Raw genomic sequence first — 17,394 nt, 5'->3', positions numbered from 1 at the left:
CTACTGTTAACTAAGATAACCAAGGTAACCAGATACTTGATTTAAGTTTTAGTTATCAGATACTTAATTTATGTTACCTAATCTTGATTTTAAGTTCTAGGTCCAGAGTACTATAGCTTTATTGATAAGGACATACTTAGATTGTGTTTAACTATTCTTTTCAAGTTAAGGAGAATTATAATTTTGTTTTGTGTTATTTTAATTTGACCTTCACAAGTAGCCAGGTAGAATAAAGCCAAATTAAAATTTACCTGTTTATTTATTTATCTTTCCGCAGTTTGATTAAGCTATAGGCGATAACTTGCATCATAGCTTTTAGGCAACACTGAGTTAAATTTAGTTAGTTAGCCAGTTATAAATAGTTCCTTATTTGTTACAAGCGAGGGCCGATATGTTTGGAAAGAGACCTTGGGCAGAGACTTCATCGATGAAAAGTTATTCTAGTTCATGCATCCCCTTCACTATTACTAGAAGTTCCACTCCTTTTCGAAACTCGAAAACGGCATATACATTTATTTAGATGTAGATTATTTTTATGTGTTGTATAAATTAAGTAATAAAATGTATAGAAACTATTGTTAAACACCAAAACTTGAAATAAAAGTAATTTTTTAAAGTCATAGACTAAATACTTAACAGCTAAATAAAAGACTAAACCGCATCCCCCCCTAAAACTATGAAATCTCCTCCAGGGCGGAATTCTTTCTTGTTGAGAGCCTCTGTTGTAGCTACTAAAATATGTTAAAATGTTATTCTAATTTATAAAAGAAAAATGTATAAAAAGAAGAAGAATGTGCAAATGTAGTTATTTATCAATATGTAATAGAGGCAATGCAAAATTTTTCTGTCATAGAGGATAAATATGCTATAAGAAGAATAAAAATATAATCAACAAATAGTCAAAGGCTGAAACAGGACGATGAGCACAATTCCTAAACGGACCAGCTGTCCTTTCTGCGGAGTCAAGTCAAAGGCTGAATCAGCTTTTTAAATATAATATTTATTAGTTTACAAGAAAATGTAGTTCACAAGCGAGAAGAGGGGAAAAAATTGTAAAGGATAAAAGAAAAGTTAAAATGCCTGTGGGAAGCAATAACAGAGGGCACTTCTTTTTTTCCTCCCCCTTATTCCTTTTTTCTTTTCTTTTTTTTTAATATTTTTTCCCTAGTCTTCCCGACCGGTTCAGCGTGGCAAACGAAACTACAATAAACCATAAAAACTGAGCTGCCCACGGAAGAAGCTACTAATAATAGAAAGCGCCTATGAAACCAGTTCTTACCCACGCTTTATGGGCCAAAATTTTCCTTCCTTCTTCCTAACCTCGTATCTTATTTTTTTTTTATCCCACCTTTCTGTTTTCTTTCTTTTTTTTACTCCCTCAGCTCTCACCCTGGTCAGCAGGTGAAGAGATTAGTCGTTGCAAAAGTCTCCGCCAGGGAACGCATCACTAGACGGACAATACGGAAGAGGATTATTGAATGTCTCGTTGTTTCCTGTTAAGAAGCTTTATATTCAATAAACCCCTCGTCTCGTGACATTGGAAATAAACAATGTACCCAAATCGGTCCGTGGCTGATAACAATTTAGAGCAGTTTATCCCAAACCATTAAGCGGGTTTCACAGAACTCTTAAGATATCTGGCCATTGTGCAAGAGGGTCGATCTAGTAGAGTTCAAGTTCTGGCGATCTATGGTCGAATGGCTTGATTATTTTTACATGGCCAGAGGGCAACGAGGTAAGAAAACCCGCATTCTCTGGAAGGATGCCGGTCACTCGGATTCTTCGTTTGGGAGACGGGGTCAAGTAGGAGGTTAAAATGTGTCTGTTTCATCTAATCTCGAAAATAACGAAGGGAGCAAAAATGTCGCTGCAGAGCTGATGTGAATTATCTCACCTTAATTGTTATTCTGTGATAATATTCAATGTTTTCAACCTCCCAGAAATCCTTGCATAAAGGTTGTTATAATCTACCGTATGCAGTATTTTAAGCGTGTTTCATTAAACTATGAATCTCATAAAATATTTTTTCTAATACTACTAAATTTAATAATTTTTTTAATGAAGAATATTTTTCGGTGAGTTCGTTTAAATTGTCCAACTTAGAAGCAGCAAGTTTTGGGCCGATTTGTCTTATCAAATGTGAAATTGACTCCAAATACGATTAGTAAAGATTAAAGAAATTTCAGACTTGCTTTTCTGGTTTACATTTCAGATTTTGTTTCAATAATAGTACTAAAAAGAGAAAACAAGAAAAGCAAAAGAAAAATCGGATAACTCCACAACAAACCTTACTCGGAAAAAGGAACACAATTAGACTTATTTGTTTTGAAATTAAAGCATTCTTGTTTTATTGATTTTTCTCATATTTAAAAAATTTAATTATTTAAAGCTTATAAGCCAAAAATAAGCTTATTAAGTTGTTTAAAATTTTTATTTATTTATTTTTATATATCTACCCTAATATCTGGGCGTTAGCCCAGAAGCGATATTAGTCCCCGAATCGCATTTTGCATCAGAACACTTAAAATGCGTTGTATTACTTTTCAAATTGTTGCCACAAAATGTTATCACCCTGCATTATATTTAAAGAAACTAAATAATGACGAATCTATATGAATGTATGTATTTTTCTCGCATTTTGAAAAAACAACGGTACCTAGAGTCATTAAATTTTGAATAACACAGTCCTCCACACGAACATGGGCACCTAGAAGCCTGAATTTGGAATTTGTTTTATTGTCTATTCATATTTTGTAAAACTTTAGCGAATTTTTGATTAAATGACTCATTGATTTCAAAGCGAGCAGCGGCAACACTGTAGGGAGTAAAACATTTTTATCTCTAGCGCACTAGTTCTATCCGAAATTTTAAAGAGACGATGTTTTTAAATATTTTTGGCTCAAATGTGTCATTAGCCTGTATGCTCTCGAAACGTGTATGTGTCTGTAAATGGGAGGGGGGGAAACACGCCCGTTTGCGTGTAATTAAAACCTGAAGCTTTTAGATTTTTCGTTATATTTCACATTTTTTAAAACTTTAATGAATTTATTTATTTACTTATTTATTAAATTGTTACTCTTAAAAGAAGAATCTTCCATCTTCCCAGATGTACTGTTTTTAATAAAGCACGATACTGGCTCCGTTGCTATAGTAACCGCTTGCTTATCATCAAGGTTGTTTTTAGAGTCTTAGAATCAAGAAAAGTTGATGAACAGAAATAGTGACTTAATCCTGAATTTTTTCGCTCAGCCATAGTTAAGCCTTCACAATCATTTATTTGATTTTCTTAAATTTATAATTTAAAGATAATTTCAGCCAGCGGTTTTCAAATGAGATTATTAGCGGTTCTTCGAGGGATGTTGATCTGATAAAACAAAATCATCATTCTGAATCTACTTGAGCGTACTTTTAAGCTGTAAGCTACTTTAAAAATTAGTTTTCCTTACAATTATTTCGTGTTTACGAAAAATAAAGAAAGTCCGCTTCAGAAAATTAAGTCGAATTCTTTCTTCTTCAAGTAAAGCCATATATTAATCCTTTTAAACAGAATTTAAAAAAAAAAAAAAAAAAAAAAAAAAGAAAAGAAAACTACTCTTACACATTCTCACACTTTATAAAGACCAGTGTCGCTCGATCAAATAAGGTAATGTTGCTCTGATTAGCAAAGCAAACGAAATGAAATAACTGAAAAAATTTCAAAATGGTATATAGAGAAACAAATTTAAACTCTACATCTATTTTTGAAGAAATGTTTCATTCCAACATTTTAAAATTATATTTTTATTTTGATGTTGAATTTTTTTTCCCTCAAAGCCCTCAGTTGTTGTATTGAAGACACTGCAGAAAGAGTTCTTAAATGAAAAATGAATATTTATAGTTCTAAAGTACTTTTTAAATGATTTTTGTTCACAAAATATTTCTCACAATCAGCAAACGCTAACAGCAATAGCGAGGAAAGTTCGCAATAGCATTAGAAACAGTTTGTCATTACGGTGAAAATAAAACTTACTTTAGTGAAATACCCGAGTCTTCTTCCGGGAAACGCAACCTGAAGAATTATTCTAATTGACGAAAACGTCGACACTTGTATGTCAATGTGGCGTTTTTCATAAAGTTGTGGGCAGGTTTATTCAGCATTTTTCCCAAGTGTACGGGCACAGTTATGAAAAGTACTCGTTTTTTCATAAAGCTACCGAAAATTTATTTCATCCCCTGCTTAATTAGTAAATCAGTAGCTGAAATGAAAATCGGACTTGCATAAGGATGAGCGCACCTTTATGCAAAACGCTGGATTAGCATAAGGATGCCGACGATCAGTTTTAAGCGAGAAGTTGGTTCAGTTTGTGCTCGCTCCCAGTGCTGCGGCACTTTTATGAAGATTATTGTCTTTTCGACCAGCAGCTGACTTGCATAAAAGTGCAGCACCATTATGCCAGGATACCATTATGAAGACGTCCCGATAGCAAATGGGTGATCTTCGGATTGCATTTCGGAGAAGGAACAGTTGATTTCTCAAGATATTTTCTCTCTCCTTGTCTTAATTTTGTAACTGGAAGCATGCTCGACGCGTCCGGCGTTCGAATCCCGGCGACAGCGTTGCGGATTTCTTCAGTTTCTTGACATCAAAAAAACTCTAAAGAGACTCTACAGTGTCAGCCGAACTAAAATAGTGAAGGGATTTGGATGAACTACTCTAGGATTTGGCGACTGGCCCTTTTCATCCTCAGTTGCTCTTTAAAAGGGATAATATATAAGATATTTTCTCCCACTTTTCCTCATGCCTTCGTGGTGTAACTGAAAGCACGCTCGACGGGTATTCAGGAAGTCCTGTGTTCGGATACCGGCGAGGGCCCTGCACATTTTTCACGTTCCTGCATCGATATAACCTAATGACTCCAGAACGTTTCCATGCTTCGATAAACCTATTGGTCTCTAAAGCCATATAAAAGATTAATAAAATATTTTAGTTTTTCGTAATTCCTTTCTTCGGATTTTTAATGTATGCATCAGTTCGTCAAAACTATACCCCGTCAGTTACTATAAAAAGCAAGAATTATAGGAAGAGCTAAGAACCATCAGAAACATCCGCATTCAGGCTGAAGAGGTCAGTATTGAATTGAATTACATTAAGTAGCCATCGTCTCGAATGAAAGCTTTTGCTTCTTGATATATTGCTAAAGAGGCACCGGTCAGATCACTATCAGACTAGTCGGTCAAGGTCAGATAAATAACTTAATCGTTAAGTGAAATCTTATATGGATGATTCACTTATCATTTCCAAGATAGCTCAATTTGCGAGAGATCTGAATCTGTCTCAACTGGTCCGAAAAGATGAAATCACATTAGTATCCTGGCCGTAATCCCAAGTCGTCAGATTTGGGGCTGCTCAAATAAATCATCACTGTTCATGCTAAAATTCTTTCTAGTCTTATTTTGCAAGGAATACTCCTAGCTTCAAAGGTGATTAATCTTCCTTGCGGAGAATGAAGTACGATGGTACTATTATTCGCAAAACAAACGGTTCGTTATACATCTAACGTACTGATTTGTCCTTTTTTGACAACAAAACCCAGTTAAGTTTTATTTGATTTACTAATAGTTATTTTTTTTTCTTTCTTTAAGCAAAATGTCTGATTCGCGACAGAAGGATCTTAGTAAAAGCCGAAAAAGAAGCTATTGGAAGTGTGGCATATGTGCTTAAATTTTGCTAATGCAATGTTATTTTAATTTATTCTTTCCTTTCTGCCTCTTTTCGCCACGACATTGGCTCATTCTAGACTTTATGTAGATTTGAATGGCGAGGAATTTTACTATAAAGTTAAAAGATTCATGAATAACAGTGTGAGAATTTGTCTAGCTGTCTGTTGCGCTGCCGAATTTAACAAAGTCTGCTGACGAAGCTAATGCTGGTCAAACTGCGAAGACCTGAAATTGAGGGTAGATCCTATTTTAATAAGTGTGTGTTTGAATTTCTACTGCGATCGAGGTACACTTGTAGTCTCATTAAAGTTAGATTAAAATTGTTCATTTTTAACCATTTCGGAGTGCTGAAACCAGGTCCAAGCTGGTTAGAAATTTTATGTTTGTATATTTTAATTTGAACACAAGTGGAGAGGTGAAATAAACTTGAAGTGTTTTAATTCTGTGTCTGGTTGTTTAATGGTTAGATATCCTGGTGGTGATAATTCACTGCACAGATTCAACGTAATACCTTATTTTTATGGTAATTGACAAAGCAAAGTAATTTGGAACCCACAGCAAGTGCTACAAAAGTACGATTAACAATTGTTTGATGCCAACAACGATTATTACTAGCTTCGTTATTTTGTGGCTAGTGTGATTTCGGTATTAAGAATCTGCTGAAGGTCTTACTTATTGTTGATAAAGTTTTAATTTAAAAATTTTGTGTCGAATTTATTGCTCTGTAATTATTAAAAGGTTCAACGTTGTTTAAAATACGAGACGACAGAACACATGCGGCTGTTTACTGAACTGAAATGTTCTTGTAATGTAAATAGTTCTTGCTTTATTTTGGCAAAGTTGTTAGCATTTTTAGTTCATATTTTCATAAATTGTAAAATAGGGAGTTGGCTAAAATTAAATTTAAGTAATTTTCGGGAGCACTTGATCTTAATGTAATGTAACTGCTGTTAAAAACTACTTGAAAAATAATTGTAAAGTGTTAATTCGACGTTAAGCTTTGAAGCTAAGGAAGGAGGAAGGTTTGAGCTGACTGTGGTATCTTGGAGACCATTTGGATATTTTGATGAAACCTTCGTTTTCTGAAAATGGCCAAAATTGTTTGACAGTAATCTGTGACCAAAACCTTTGATCGACGTAAGCTACTTATCACTATGTCTAAAATTACAACAGAGTCAGAAGAAAGGTGTAAAAAGGACTCTCTTGTTGTTACAAATAAAATTTAACAGACGGCACCAACTCATACTTAGGGAAGCCAACATTTTTGCTTAAATCAAACATAATGGATAAACTTAAAATCAATAAATCAATTAAGTTTAAGTATAGCCTAACGGCTTCGCAGTTTAACTAGCGTGTAAACTAGCTCTGACCGAAGTCGGCTTAAACAAGCCTAATGGCAAGGACCACTCGACGCCGCAGAATTATAAACGCTAGAGAATCAAAGTTAGCGACTTGACCTTCAAGCAAGCAAAACACGCTCTGATTTTACCCTTCAAAATCTTCCTTTAAATATTTCCTTCTTGCTACCTAATTTGAATATCGCGCTCGCTAGAAATTTGCATTCTGGCAGGGAAATAAAATGAAGCTTCATAGGAAACGAAATTAAAATAAAATAACAGGTTATAAAATTAAAATTTATTCTTAAAATGTTAATTTAGACTAATAAATCCTGTAAACTGCATATTGATAAACACCTAATATCTGCAGGACTAATTCTTACTTCAACACAACCTCCTGATCCAACATATCCAGTCTCCAGATTATGTCCTACTGCTTATTCAAAGGCTCTTTTAAACGCATTTCATATTATTAACTAATTCTGCACTTTGGACTATTGACTGACCACAAACGTGAGCTAGTTCACAAACGTGCAAACAGATCATATGTACTCTGAGCGGGAGAAAATCTGCACTCATCATATCCTGACAAGATCAGTGAAATGAGGATAAAACTCGAAAACTGTCACACAGTAATAATAACTTCAGTATCAACAGCTCATTGCGCTAACAGACAATACACGTTTTAGTAATTTGTAGTTACAAACAACCCTTTTTCTTTGAATTCTTAATTCAGTGTAAAAATATCTTTCATGTTTTTTTATTATATAATTTTAAAACATTGGTCACTAAAAGTTTGATGGATGCAACCGCTGTTGTTTGGAGTGTGCCAGAAAATATTACGATACCATAGACTTCCTCTTTCTGGCTTTCAAATACTGAGATGGAATTTATATAACTAACAGTCAAATACACGTCGAAGTCTGGTAATTCTTTCTCTCCATCGTTGATGAAGAAGCCAGGAACGAAATAAAAGAAAAAGCTAATTACAATTATCAATTAATTATTACAGTTTCTCGAGTTCCAAAGCGGAAGACTCAGTTACAGTTTCCAGCAGTAGTAAGTGTTCAAAGTAATTCATTTAACTTCGCACATTATTTGATCACTTCTACCTTAACTTCCGCTATTGAATATCTTATTCGTCTTCCCCCCCTCCGATTCAAGAACTTTGTAGCTTCATTTATAACTGTAACCGAAGCGGTAAGAAATATCTAAAGTTTGTACAATTAAAGCTCGAATAAAATCCCACCCACGATTCCGATTAAGATGCAGATAAGTGGGCACACGGCAGCGCGTTTAATGGAGCATGCCTCTTGGCCAGATGAAAGCGCACCGGACCGTAAATGCGCGACCTAGTCACCAGGAGGCGCCTTAATCACCCAAACAGAAAGGAATCTCTAGATTACACCAAATGCCTTTCTTTTTGTTCTTGTACTTTTTTTTGAGAGTCGGAATTAGAAGCAAAGAAATTACAAGACATAGAAGTAGACCCTCACGCGATGCCATCGTCCAGATATAAATGTCACCGGGCTAAAAGGTGAGATATCATGCTCGGAATTTTGCATTAAAATAGGGTTCCGCACGCAATTTAGTTCTCGGGAAACAATGTCACTGGAGTAAGGAACCATCACCGGAAAATGTAATTGCGTCTTCAATGCTATCTTTGTTAGAACTCATATTGTCTTCCTGTAGATCTTCAGATGTCCCACATCAGTTTCTAATAAACAGGTGAAGTTTGGGGATATATAAACTTCATTGGAGTAAGTACGACCACAAAAGATATTTCACGAAAGTTCCTCTAGATTTTCTTTCAAAGTCTTTCAGCTGAACTTTTCCTAGAAATTGACAAGCTGAAACTTTTCAAGGCATTGGGTATTTAGAATGTGTCAGCTGGAACGAGACGGCCATAAAAATATTTTTGTCACAGTGGCTTTTGTTAACCTTTGTTACGTGTTATCCTTTCACAGATATGAAATAAAAGAAGAGGAAATACTGTAACTAACAGAATTCTTCTTTTCGAACTGAATCGATAGCACTGAATTCGATTCTATCTTTCTGGCAGTATATGTGAATGTGCTAAACTGTTTAAATAAGCTTATCTAAGGTGACCCATATACCCAAATGGATATACTCACTCACGTGTATATATTTTAAAATAATTATTTACAACAAAGATCAAATAGAGACATAATTTCAAAAACAATTTATATACCCTGGAATCTTGGCAGTCCGATTTGAAATACGTTCAACTTAGTAGACGTCCTCTTTAGACGCGAAAATTTTTGCTTGGTATACGATATTGCTTGGAATAAGACTCGAATGCGATGAATCACTACTAAGGGCACTACACTTGTTTATTTCTTTTGAGACAAATGCTATGACTGCCCATGAACGTTATTCAGTAAACAACCCGAGCCACAGCTCGGAATTTCACGTGACTTTATGTTTTTTTTTTTTTTTTTTTAAATGTTTTGTAAATTAATTTAACAGTATTAGGAAAGTTAATGAGAAAAGTCAACTAACGAAGAAAATTGTTAAGATTGCCACGGAGGTGAAAAAGGAGACTTTGAAAAGTACGAGGATGGCATGCGTATCTGGGACTTAGCTGTTGCATACCATATGCCTTGTACGAAAGTGTTTATGATTTTGGAATACAATGATACTATTAAATCGGCTAACATCGGGAAGGGAGTGTAATCGATTTCCAAACAAAGATCAGAGACGTTAGAGCATGTTAAAATTTGCTTTTGATCTGATAGCAGAAAAACATTTATGTATAGTATCATGTACTGTGCTTCATTTATGTACAGCATGTATTCCACGCACTGTATTTGTATTTTAGTATTAAACAATGTTATAATGATAACAATAGAATTTTTTAATAAGACCGGATAATTATTTTTTCTTTATTTCTTATTGGAAAAGTACCGAGCTACCACTATACTACACAGAGGGGGAAAATGTCATTTGAGAAGACAGCAATAGAATACAAGAAATACACCAATGAAACCATTTTTTTGTCAACCTAGGAAATCATATCCACAGTCAGAATTTATTCTCTCAACAAGAAGGTCTTTACTGTACTTGCTCAACAAAATATTGAATCTACTCAGACTCTACATGATACCAAAAATTAATCAGCTATTTTCAGGGATTTTAATAATCCAACGTCTATCAAGAAGTTTCTTAAAATATTTCTCGGTTTTGGATTTAGCAACATCAAGAAATGAACAACAAAGAACATCAAGGTTTTACCGATGGAGCATTCATTCTCTTCGTAGTCTAAAGAAGTATAAATTTCTCTGGGAGTATACAAAGAGTGCATTATTTCTCAAATAGCTTAACAACCGTGATCATGCATTTGACGTTCTTGAATCTAAAACATCGCCTATAATAAATTAACATTTGCATTACTATGCATTAACAATTTTAAAAAGAAAATTCAATTTTCATTTCGTGAACTTTTGATGAAATATGATCTCAGTATCATCCTAAAACCACTCATAAGTTTCTATAAATACAGGAACAAAGACTCAACTGTACATTCAAATGGAATCTCTTATGCATTTGTTAGGAAAATATTATTACCCTGGATTAGGTTTTGGCAATTTTTTAATGTATTGTAACACTTTATTTGCTTTATAACCGTACTTACTGCTGGCTAGCTTGCTTAAAGGTATGCCCATTAAAATAAAATAAAATATTCTTTGGGCTGCTTTATTTTCAAATAAGAGATATGGAAGTTTCAAGGTATTGTTATTTTGTTCTAAAAATAACTTTCCTCTAGCATTTCCAGGAGAAATTTTTAAATGGTAAGGTAGAAAAAAAAGACTTACCATCAACACAGTTGCTTTCAAGATAATCGATGCTTTCGCTGGATGGTCCGAAATATCTGTTGGAAGAGGTAAGACTCAAAGATGTCCTGTCTTTGTCGCTGAGGAAGCATTCGCCAGTTGCCCGGTTGTAATTGGCGGATCGACACCTGAATTGCACTTCATTCAGGCAAAGTTCCATGCAGGCTTCACGAGACATGACGATAGCGGAACTGCGGGCTACATCTCGGAGCTCGTAACCGTTCACACGCTCGAACATCCAGTCCCGATCGCACTTCTTTCGACCTACGACAGATATGTCATCATTAGAGAAAGAGAATATATACGTAACTATGTAGATGGTATTTTTGAGATCACCTGATGAGAGACAGATTGTTGTAGAATCTAATAAATATAAAAATAAACCCATTTTCTTTTGTTTACTTAAAATCATATCTTAAACCAAACTACAGTTATTGAAGAAGAACAAGGAGGCTGTAACTGAGATAATCATCTTTTAAATTATCAGCTGATATTAGCTAATTATTTTAGAAGAATGTAGCATAGCATCAGGAGAGATGCCTCTGGCAATTGCTGTCGCGAAACTCAAGTTAGAAGAATATTTAGCAATGTCTTTGGAAATTCAATCTGGAAGATTGCCTGGCAAGAGCACTAGACTACATTTGCTAGGCAATCTGGCACGACAAATTTTGTTATGTATTCAAGGTAACAGAGGATCACTTTTTATGCTGTTAATGAAAAAAAAAACCCTAAGTTAGATTTCATTTCGACATGAATATCATATCTTCAATAAATGTACTCCATTCTAAGCATATAATCTTCAACAGAAAAGTCAAGGCTGTTCCCTAATTATGTCCCTATCTTTGTATAGTAGTTCTGTCTATAATGATGTCAGAATAATACTTTATTGTTATACTATATAATGATTTAATTTCTTACAGCTTATTTATCCTTCGAGGCCAATGGGGTAGAAGATGGTACGATTTCATGTGTTTCTATCAGTCTTTGAAATTAGCAAAGATGAAGGTGTGGCAATCATCAGCAATCGTTCAGAGATGCTGGAAATTGGGAAAGTGGAGGAACGCGATACTGGATCAAAACATTTAAAAGACCTGGGTGAATTTGATACAGACAGGTTCGTTTCTTCAGGAAATAGATACCAGGCATCTAAAGAGAATTGGGATCTTTTTTGGGATGTTCAAAATGTCCCTGAAGCAATAGCAGTAGAAGTTCGATATGCGGCATAGTTTGGGCCAAAAAACGTTTATGGAATTTGAGTGGCCATTTTGGAAACCATAATTTGTTTAAATGCCGGTGTTACAGGATTAGGACATCACGATGGAGTTTGTTGAGTTTATGGATATTTTCTTTGTGTAAACTTTAAATGAAAAGTGTATATTAAAAAACAATGTGGTTTGGACACACTGGAAACTATTATAAAACAGAATACGTTGTAATACATAGAGCATGCAGGTGACGAACGTAAGGTGACGGGAGCAGTCAACTCCATGAAAAAATATGTTGCTAATGGCGTGCTTGTGTGCAAAGCTGAAATGAGAAGTCTCATAGCTACTAAAAGTAAATGCTATGCTTCTGCAAGTGAAAGCAATTGACATGAATGACAGATTCAAAATGTAACAAAATATGAATATAATTACGAATCATATTGTAGAATTGAACGATTTTAACAGAACGGCTTAGAGAATACCATTTTCTCCAAAATGACTGTTTATTTAAAATAAATAAAGTATAGAAATAAAGTACAAAATAAAATACAGCTTGATCGACTACGACGCATAACTTAAGAAATAATGTTAAAATACCAAAATAAATCACGTTATCTGAGACAGGAAAAAGAAAAGAAAAATATATTGAATGATTATAGATATTAGAACAAAAGACAGAACCAGTTTCAACAAGAAAAGATGAACGTAAATCTTGCGTGTGACAGATTTAAACTATATTCGATGCAGGATCAGGGAAAAAAAAATAAATAAGCGATAACTCAAAACAAATGCCTGTCAAAGTTATCTAATTTTTTTTCCTGTTTTGAGATATCAATTTAACTGTGACGCGCTTACACACCGCGATTGCGGCGGTGCTTAGATGAAAGAACATAAGCATTACCTGTATAATTTCCTTATTGATGTGGCTTATGAAACATATAATATGTACTTGATCGGGTGTTAATATGTTAACAAGTCTGGATGTTCCGCCATCCATATATACTAGGTGACAAAAGTTTTTTGCAGGGATTTTGTCATCCATATTGTTTTGTGGCGAAGTAATAATTTAAAGAAAAATATATTTTTTATTTAATTCTCAATTGTGAGAAAAAATTAGTAGACAACCTTCAAAAATGGCATCTTAATCAGTCACCTTTGTATGGAGGCGATTCTGAGTAAGGTTCTTAATTAGAAGCAGACTAATAATTGTCAAGTACTTGACGAGGGATTCTAAATTACTCTCAAAACACTGCAACTACTAACACCTTCATATTCGAGAGTCAACTGTACGCCAAATTTATAATGAGCATGTGATGCCTGAAGCCGTTTAAAAATTCTTTTACAATGTGCAGCGTTAAATCCACTTTCAGTAAGGCACATACCGCAAAAATGGATACAAAAAGATTCCACCTGAAATCCTTCAAGAATGATTTTGTAACAGCACAAATTACGAAGGAACACAAAACAATAGCTACAACGGTATCACCCGGAAATACGTGCTTATAACTATCTGGCGTTTCAGTTGGCGAAGGCGTTTTACTTAAAACAGTCAACAACTATTCCAACACGCTAGGTTAAAAATGCAAAATACGAATTGGAACATATCGATTACCAAAAAGAACAATGGTTTTTGTACCTCCTTTGGAAACACTGTTAGTAATCCACCGTTCATTTTCGGAGCAGCGTTATGTGGGCGCGTGAGTTAAGGGTCTCGTAGAGTTCATGGTTCGAACGTTATGATGCGACTAAAGAAAAGATATTCCATCTCAGTTCACTTCTCTCCCAGAGTAACAGTACGGTTTCCAGTTTTATTTTGCGTGTTCTTCTTTTTAGTGGTGGCACATTTTTAATCGAATTTTTTGCATTTCACAATGCTGTTCTGGTTGTCATTTTTTTCCATTAATTTTTAATGTCAGCTCCCGGTTGACCCGGATTGAATTAAGCAGATGAATGATTAACTGACAGCTGCCTTATTTGGGGTGGGGGAGGGTAAGTTTTTTTATTGTGGAAGAAAGGAAAAATTACCACCCAAAATCATGAGCGCAAATTTTAAAAAAGAAAAAGGTAAGAAAAAAAATCTGAAAGAAATCAGATTTTAGCGTCGCACCAGAGGGCTTATTAAGGTCTCTTTTATGCTTTCGTTGATCTTATAGTTTATCAATCCGCTCTTGGACTCACTTCTACTGTAAGGATTTTATTTTATTCTAGCCAATCATTTTTAGTTTTCCTTTCCCTCCTGATTTTAGTTTCCTGCCGGAATGTAAATTTGTGATGAAGTAGATATGCTAATCTATCTATACGTGTTTCAGAACCAATATTTAAGCTGCGTTTTAAGAGTTCGAGGAGTAGTAGTTCAAGCGTAGTTACTTCCGATGTTTATGCTGCATGTTTGAAGTCAGGTTTCTAATTGGTATTAGACACCTTTCAGTTTATAATGATCTTTCTAGGCTCGCTTTGCTGTGTGCACTCGATTTAGTGTTTAGTTAAGCTAAGGAGCCAGTCGTTAGCCATTCTAATTTATTAATAATTTGCTACATTCTTATTGTCTGATAAATTTAAGTTATCGTGGTGGTGGTGAATTGTGAGCACCAAGAGGGTGCATCTGTTTATTTTTAGTCGAATAAAACGGTTATTTGAAAATTTCTTCTGCGGTATTTATTCTTCAGAGACATAACAAGCATTCACTACTTCGTCTTCTACGTAGTCCACGTTGTATGCTACCCCCCCCCAAAAAAAAAGGGAGCAGGAAAACTCCACACTACTGTCAGAACTCTTTTTGGCTTTTTAACTTTATTATTAAACATAACTTTCTTCAAATTTAAATTTAGCTACATAAAATTCAAAACCTAAATCACAAAATTTTTAAAAACAGTCTATCTTTTGAATTCCCGATAATGTGTCGCCATACAATTTTTAGCCAAGAAGGGCTATTATTCTCGAACCTCACTTTTGCGTCAAATTACTTTACTTGATTTAATATATATATATATATATATAACGCTTTTAATAAATACAGGTATAGTCATTTTATGGATATAGCTAGTAAGTAATAAAAGCAGATACAGAACTAACTGCCTTTGCAACATTTAAAACGCTTAGTCTACTAATCAGTAATGGGCAGATTGAGTTAAAAAAAGAATAAATATTTTAGGCTTTGCCAAATCGCAGCAAACTAGCGCATGGAAATGAAATCTTCAAAATTTCCGACAAAATGTTAAATGTTGCCATATTTTTTTCTATATTCGCAACATAATTTCTTTAAAAATAATACTTAGAGATAATATTTGGTGGTAGTTCTTTTATTTATAACATTTGGTGGCAATCTCCTTTTAATTGTATTGATCTACATTTTGTTTGTAGTTACTGTATTATTTCTTTAAAAATACATGGCGATAATATTTGATGGCAACATTTAAAGAGGGATGCAGACACACAAAAAGAAAGGCCTAAGACTAATAGCACCTGTGAAATTGATTGACATGAAAGTAGCGGCGGCAGATGCTCTCACAATATTTAAGAATTGTTGTTATCCACAACAGTTTAATCTTGCATTATTCATAAACTCTGTACAATTACTAAAAAAAAATCTAAAAGCTTTCAGATTTTACATTACGCACAAAGGGGCGTTTTTTAACGCTTTCTGTGTTACCTTTATTTATTAAATATGTTCTTCGCACTTAAACCATAAAATTCAATTCAACAGCAATATCGCAAAATAATTTTAAAATGAGCATATCTTTAGAATTTTTCGCGCGCTGGAGATAATTTTTTTATAGTGTTGCTATTGCTCGCTTTGAAATCGTTGAGCTTCTTAATAAAAAATTCGTTAAACTGTTACAAAATAGGAAATCGATAATAAAACAAGATGCTTCCAGATGTTCATATTCGGAAGAGGATTACGTTATTCAAAATTCGATGGGTCTAGGTACCGTTGTTTTATCACAATGCGAGATACATACACACATTTATGCAGATTCTTCATTATTTAATTTCTTTAAATATAACACAGGGCGATAATATTTGGTGGCAAAAAGTTTGAAAAGTGATATGGACGTTTACAGTGAATCGACGCAAAATGCCAAAAACGAAATTAATAGCTCGGGCTAACGCTCCTTTGAGCTAAAAAGGTAATAATAAAGGGGAAAAAATTATTCCCTAAAATACGAATCAACTGCATAACCCAAACTCGTTATGATTCACTGCTTCCTCTTCTCCTGAATAGCGAAAATTTCAAATTTTAAACCATAGTGTCAGCCTTGAATAACAGCTCTTTCTGTCAGCTCGGTCAAAGAATTTAAACGGAATCAAAGAACCCATTTACGCGAGCTCTTGAAACATAAACGGAGGGTACGCTTTACGAAAGTCCGATCAAGTGAATGAAATAGACGAAGCAATCAGCATGAAAAGAAATATTGCCTATAGAGAAGGAGTTAGCCAAATATAAAAAAATAATAAAGAAAATGATTTAAAAAGCAAAGTACAACAGTAAAACAGAATACCGTATAAAAAGTCGCAATCACTATATATATATATTTTTAAGACAGCAATGGGCAAGAAAAGACAAAAGATAATTTTGAGTAGATCTGAAGGCAATCGACAAACAGATATGGAAGAAATTAAAGGAAGTATTATTAAACAGGATTACCGCACAGGATTCTAATTTTCCCAATGTTGCTAAAAGAATAAATGAATGAGAAGAAAACGAGGAAAATTTTACGTCGGACGAGATTAAAGCGGCCTTCATCAAATACGTGCATGGAGCTCCTCTGATTTAGGTTATGGCTTAGTTTATTATGGCAAAGCAGGCTATCTGCCTCAGGGGAGGGATGTCTTCATGGAACGCATTACTGAACTTACAGGGGTTTATATAAAAATTATTTTAAGTTTTTCGAATTCATAGTATAATATGTGTATTAATTATGGTCTTTTCCTAGGAACATGGGAAAATGCTAAATTTGTTTTGATACCAAAAAACAATAATAATAGTTATAGATCAAAGTCTTTCGAAGATCCTTGGGAAAATTTTAGATAAACCGCTTTTAAATAGATAACAATCTAAAGTTAAAAAGTTTTATCTGTCAATATGGTTTTACGCTCGGGCGGAATACTGAACATGTACTTTACGATGTTATTAATTACATAAGAAGCAATCGAAAATAAGAACACGTGGTTGCAATCACGTTCGACTTGAGCGGTGCTTTTAACTGCACACTCTGGCCCCCTCTTCTTCATAACTTGTTGATATTTGAATTTCAAAAAAAAAAAAAAAAAAAAAAACTATTAATATTATAAAGGATT

At 34.1% G+C, this 17,394-nt stretch overlaps 1 protein-coding gene across 1 annotated transcript in view; it reads right to left on the bottom strand.

Moving 5' to 3' along the window:
* The window catches only part of LOC118197811 (uncharacterized), a 112,835-nt gene that overhangs the window by 53,683 nt on the left and 41,758 nt on the right, over positions 1-17,394 (bottom strand). Inside the window, exon 3 of the mRNA XM_035369350.2 lies at positions 10,874-11,155. Within this exon, the coding sequence (XP_035225241.1) occupies positions 10,874-11,155 (282 nt within the window). The remainder of the gene's footprint in view (positions 1-10,873; positions 11,156-17,394) is intronic.

The sequence above is a fragment of the Stegodyphus dumicola genome, chromosome 4, assembly GCF_044657685.1.
Source record: "Stegodyphus dumicola isolate Sdum_Otavi_A_Nest chromosome 4, ASM4465768v1".
Classification (NCBI taxonomy): Eukaryota; Metazoa; Arthropoda; class Arachnida; order Araneae; family Eresidae; genus Stegodyphus; species Stegodyphus dumicola.
Note: the sequence above shows the minus strand (reverse complement) of the source record. Positions and strands in the feature narration are given on the sequence as shown.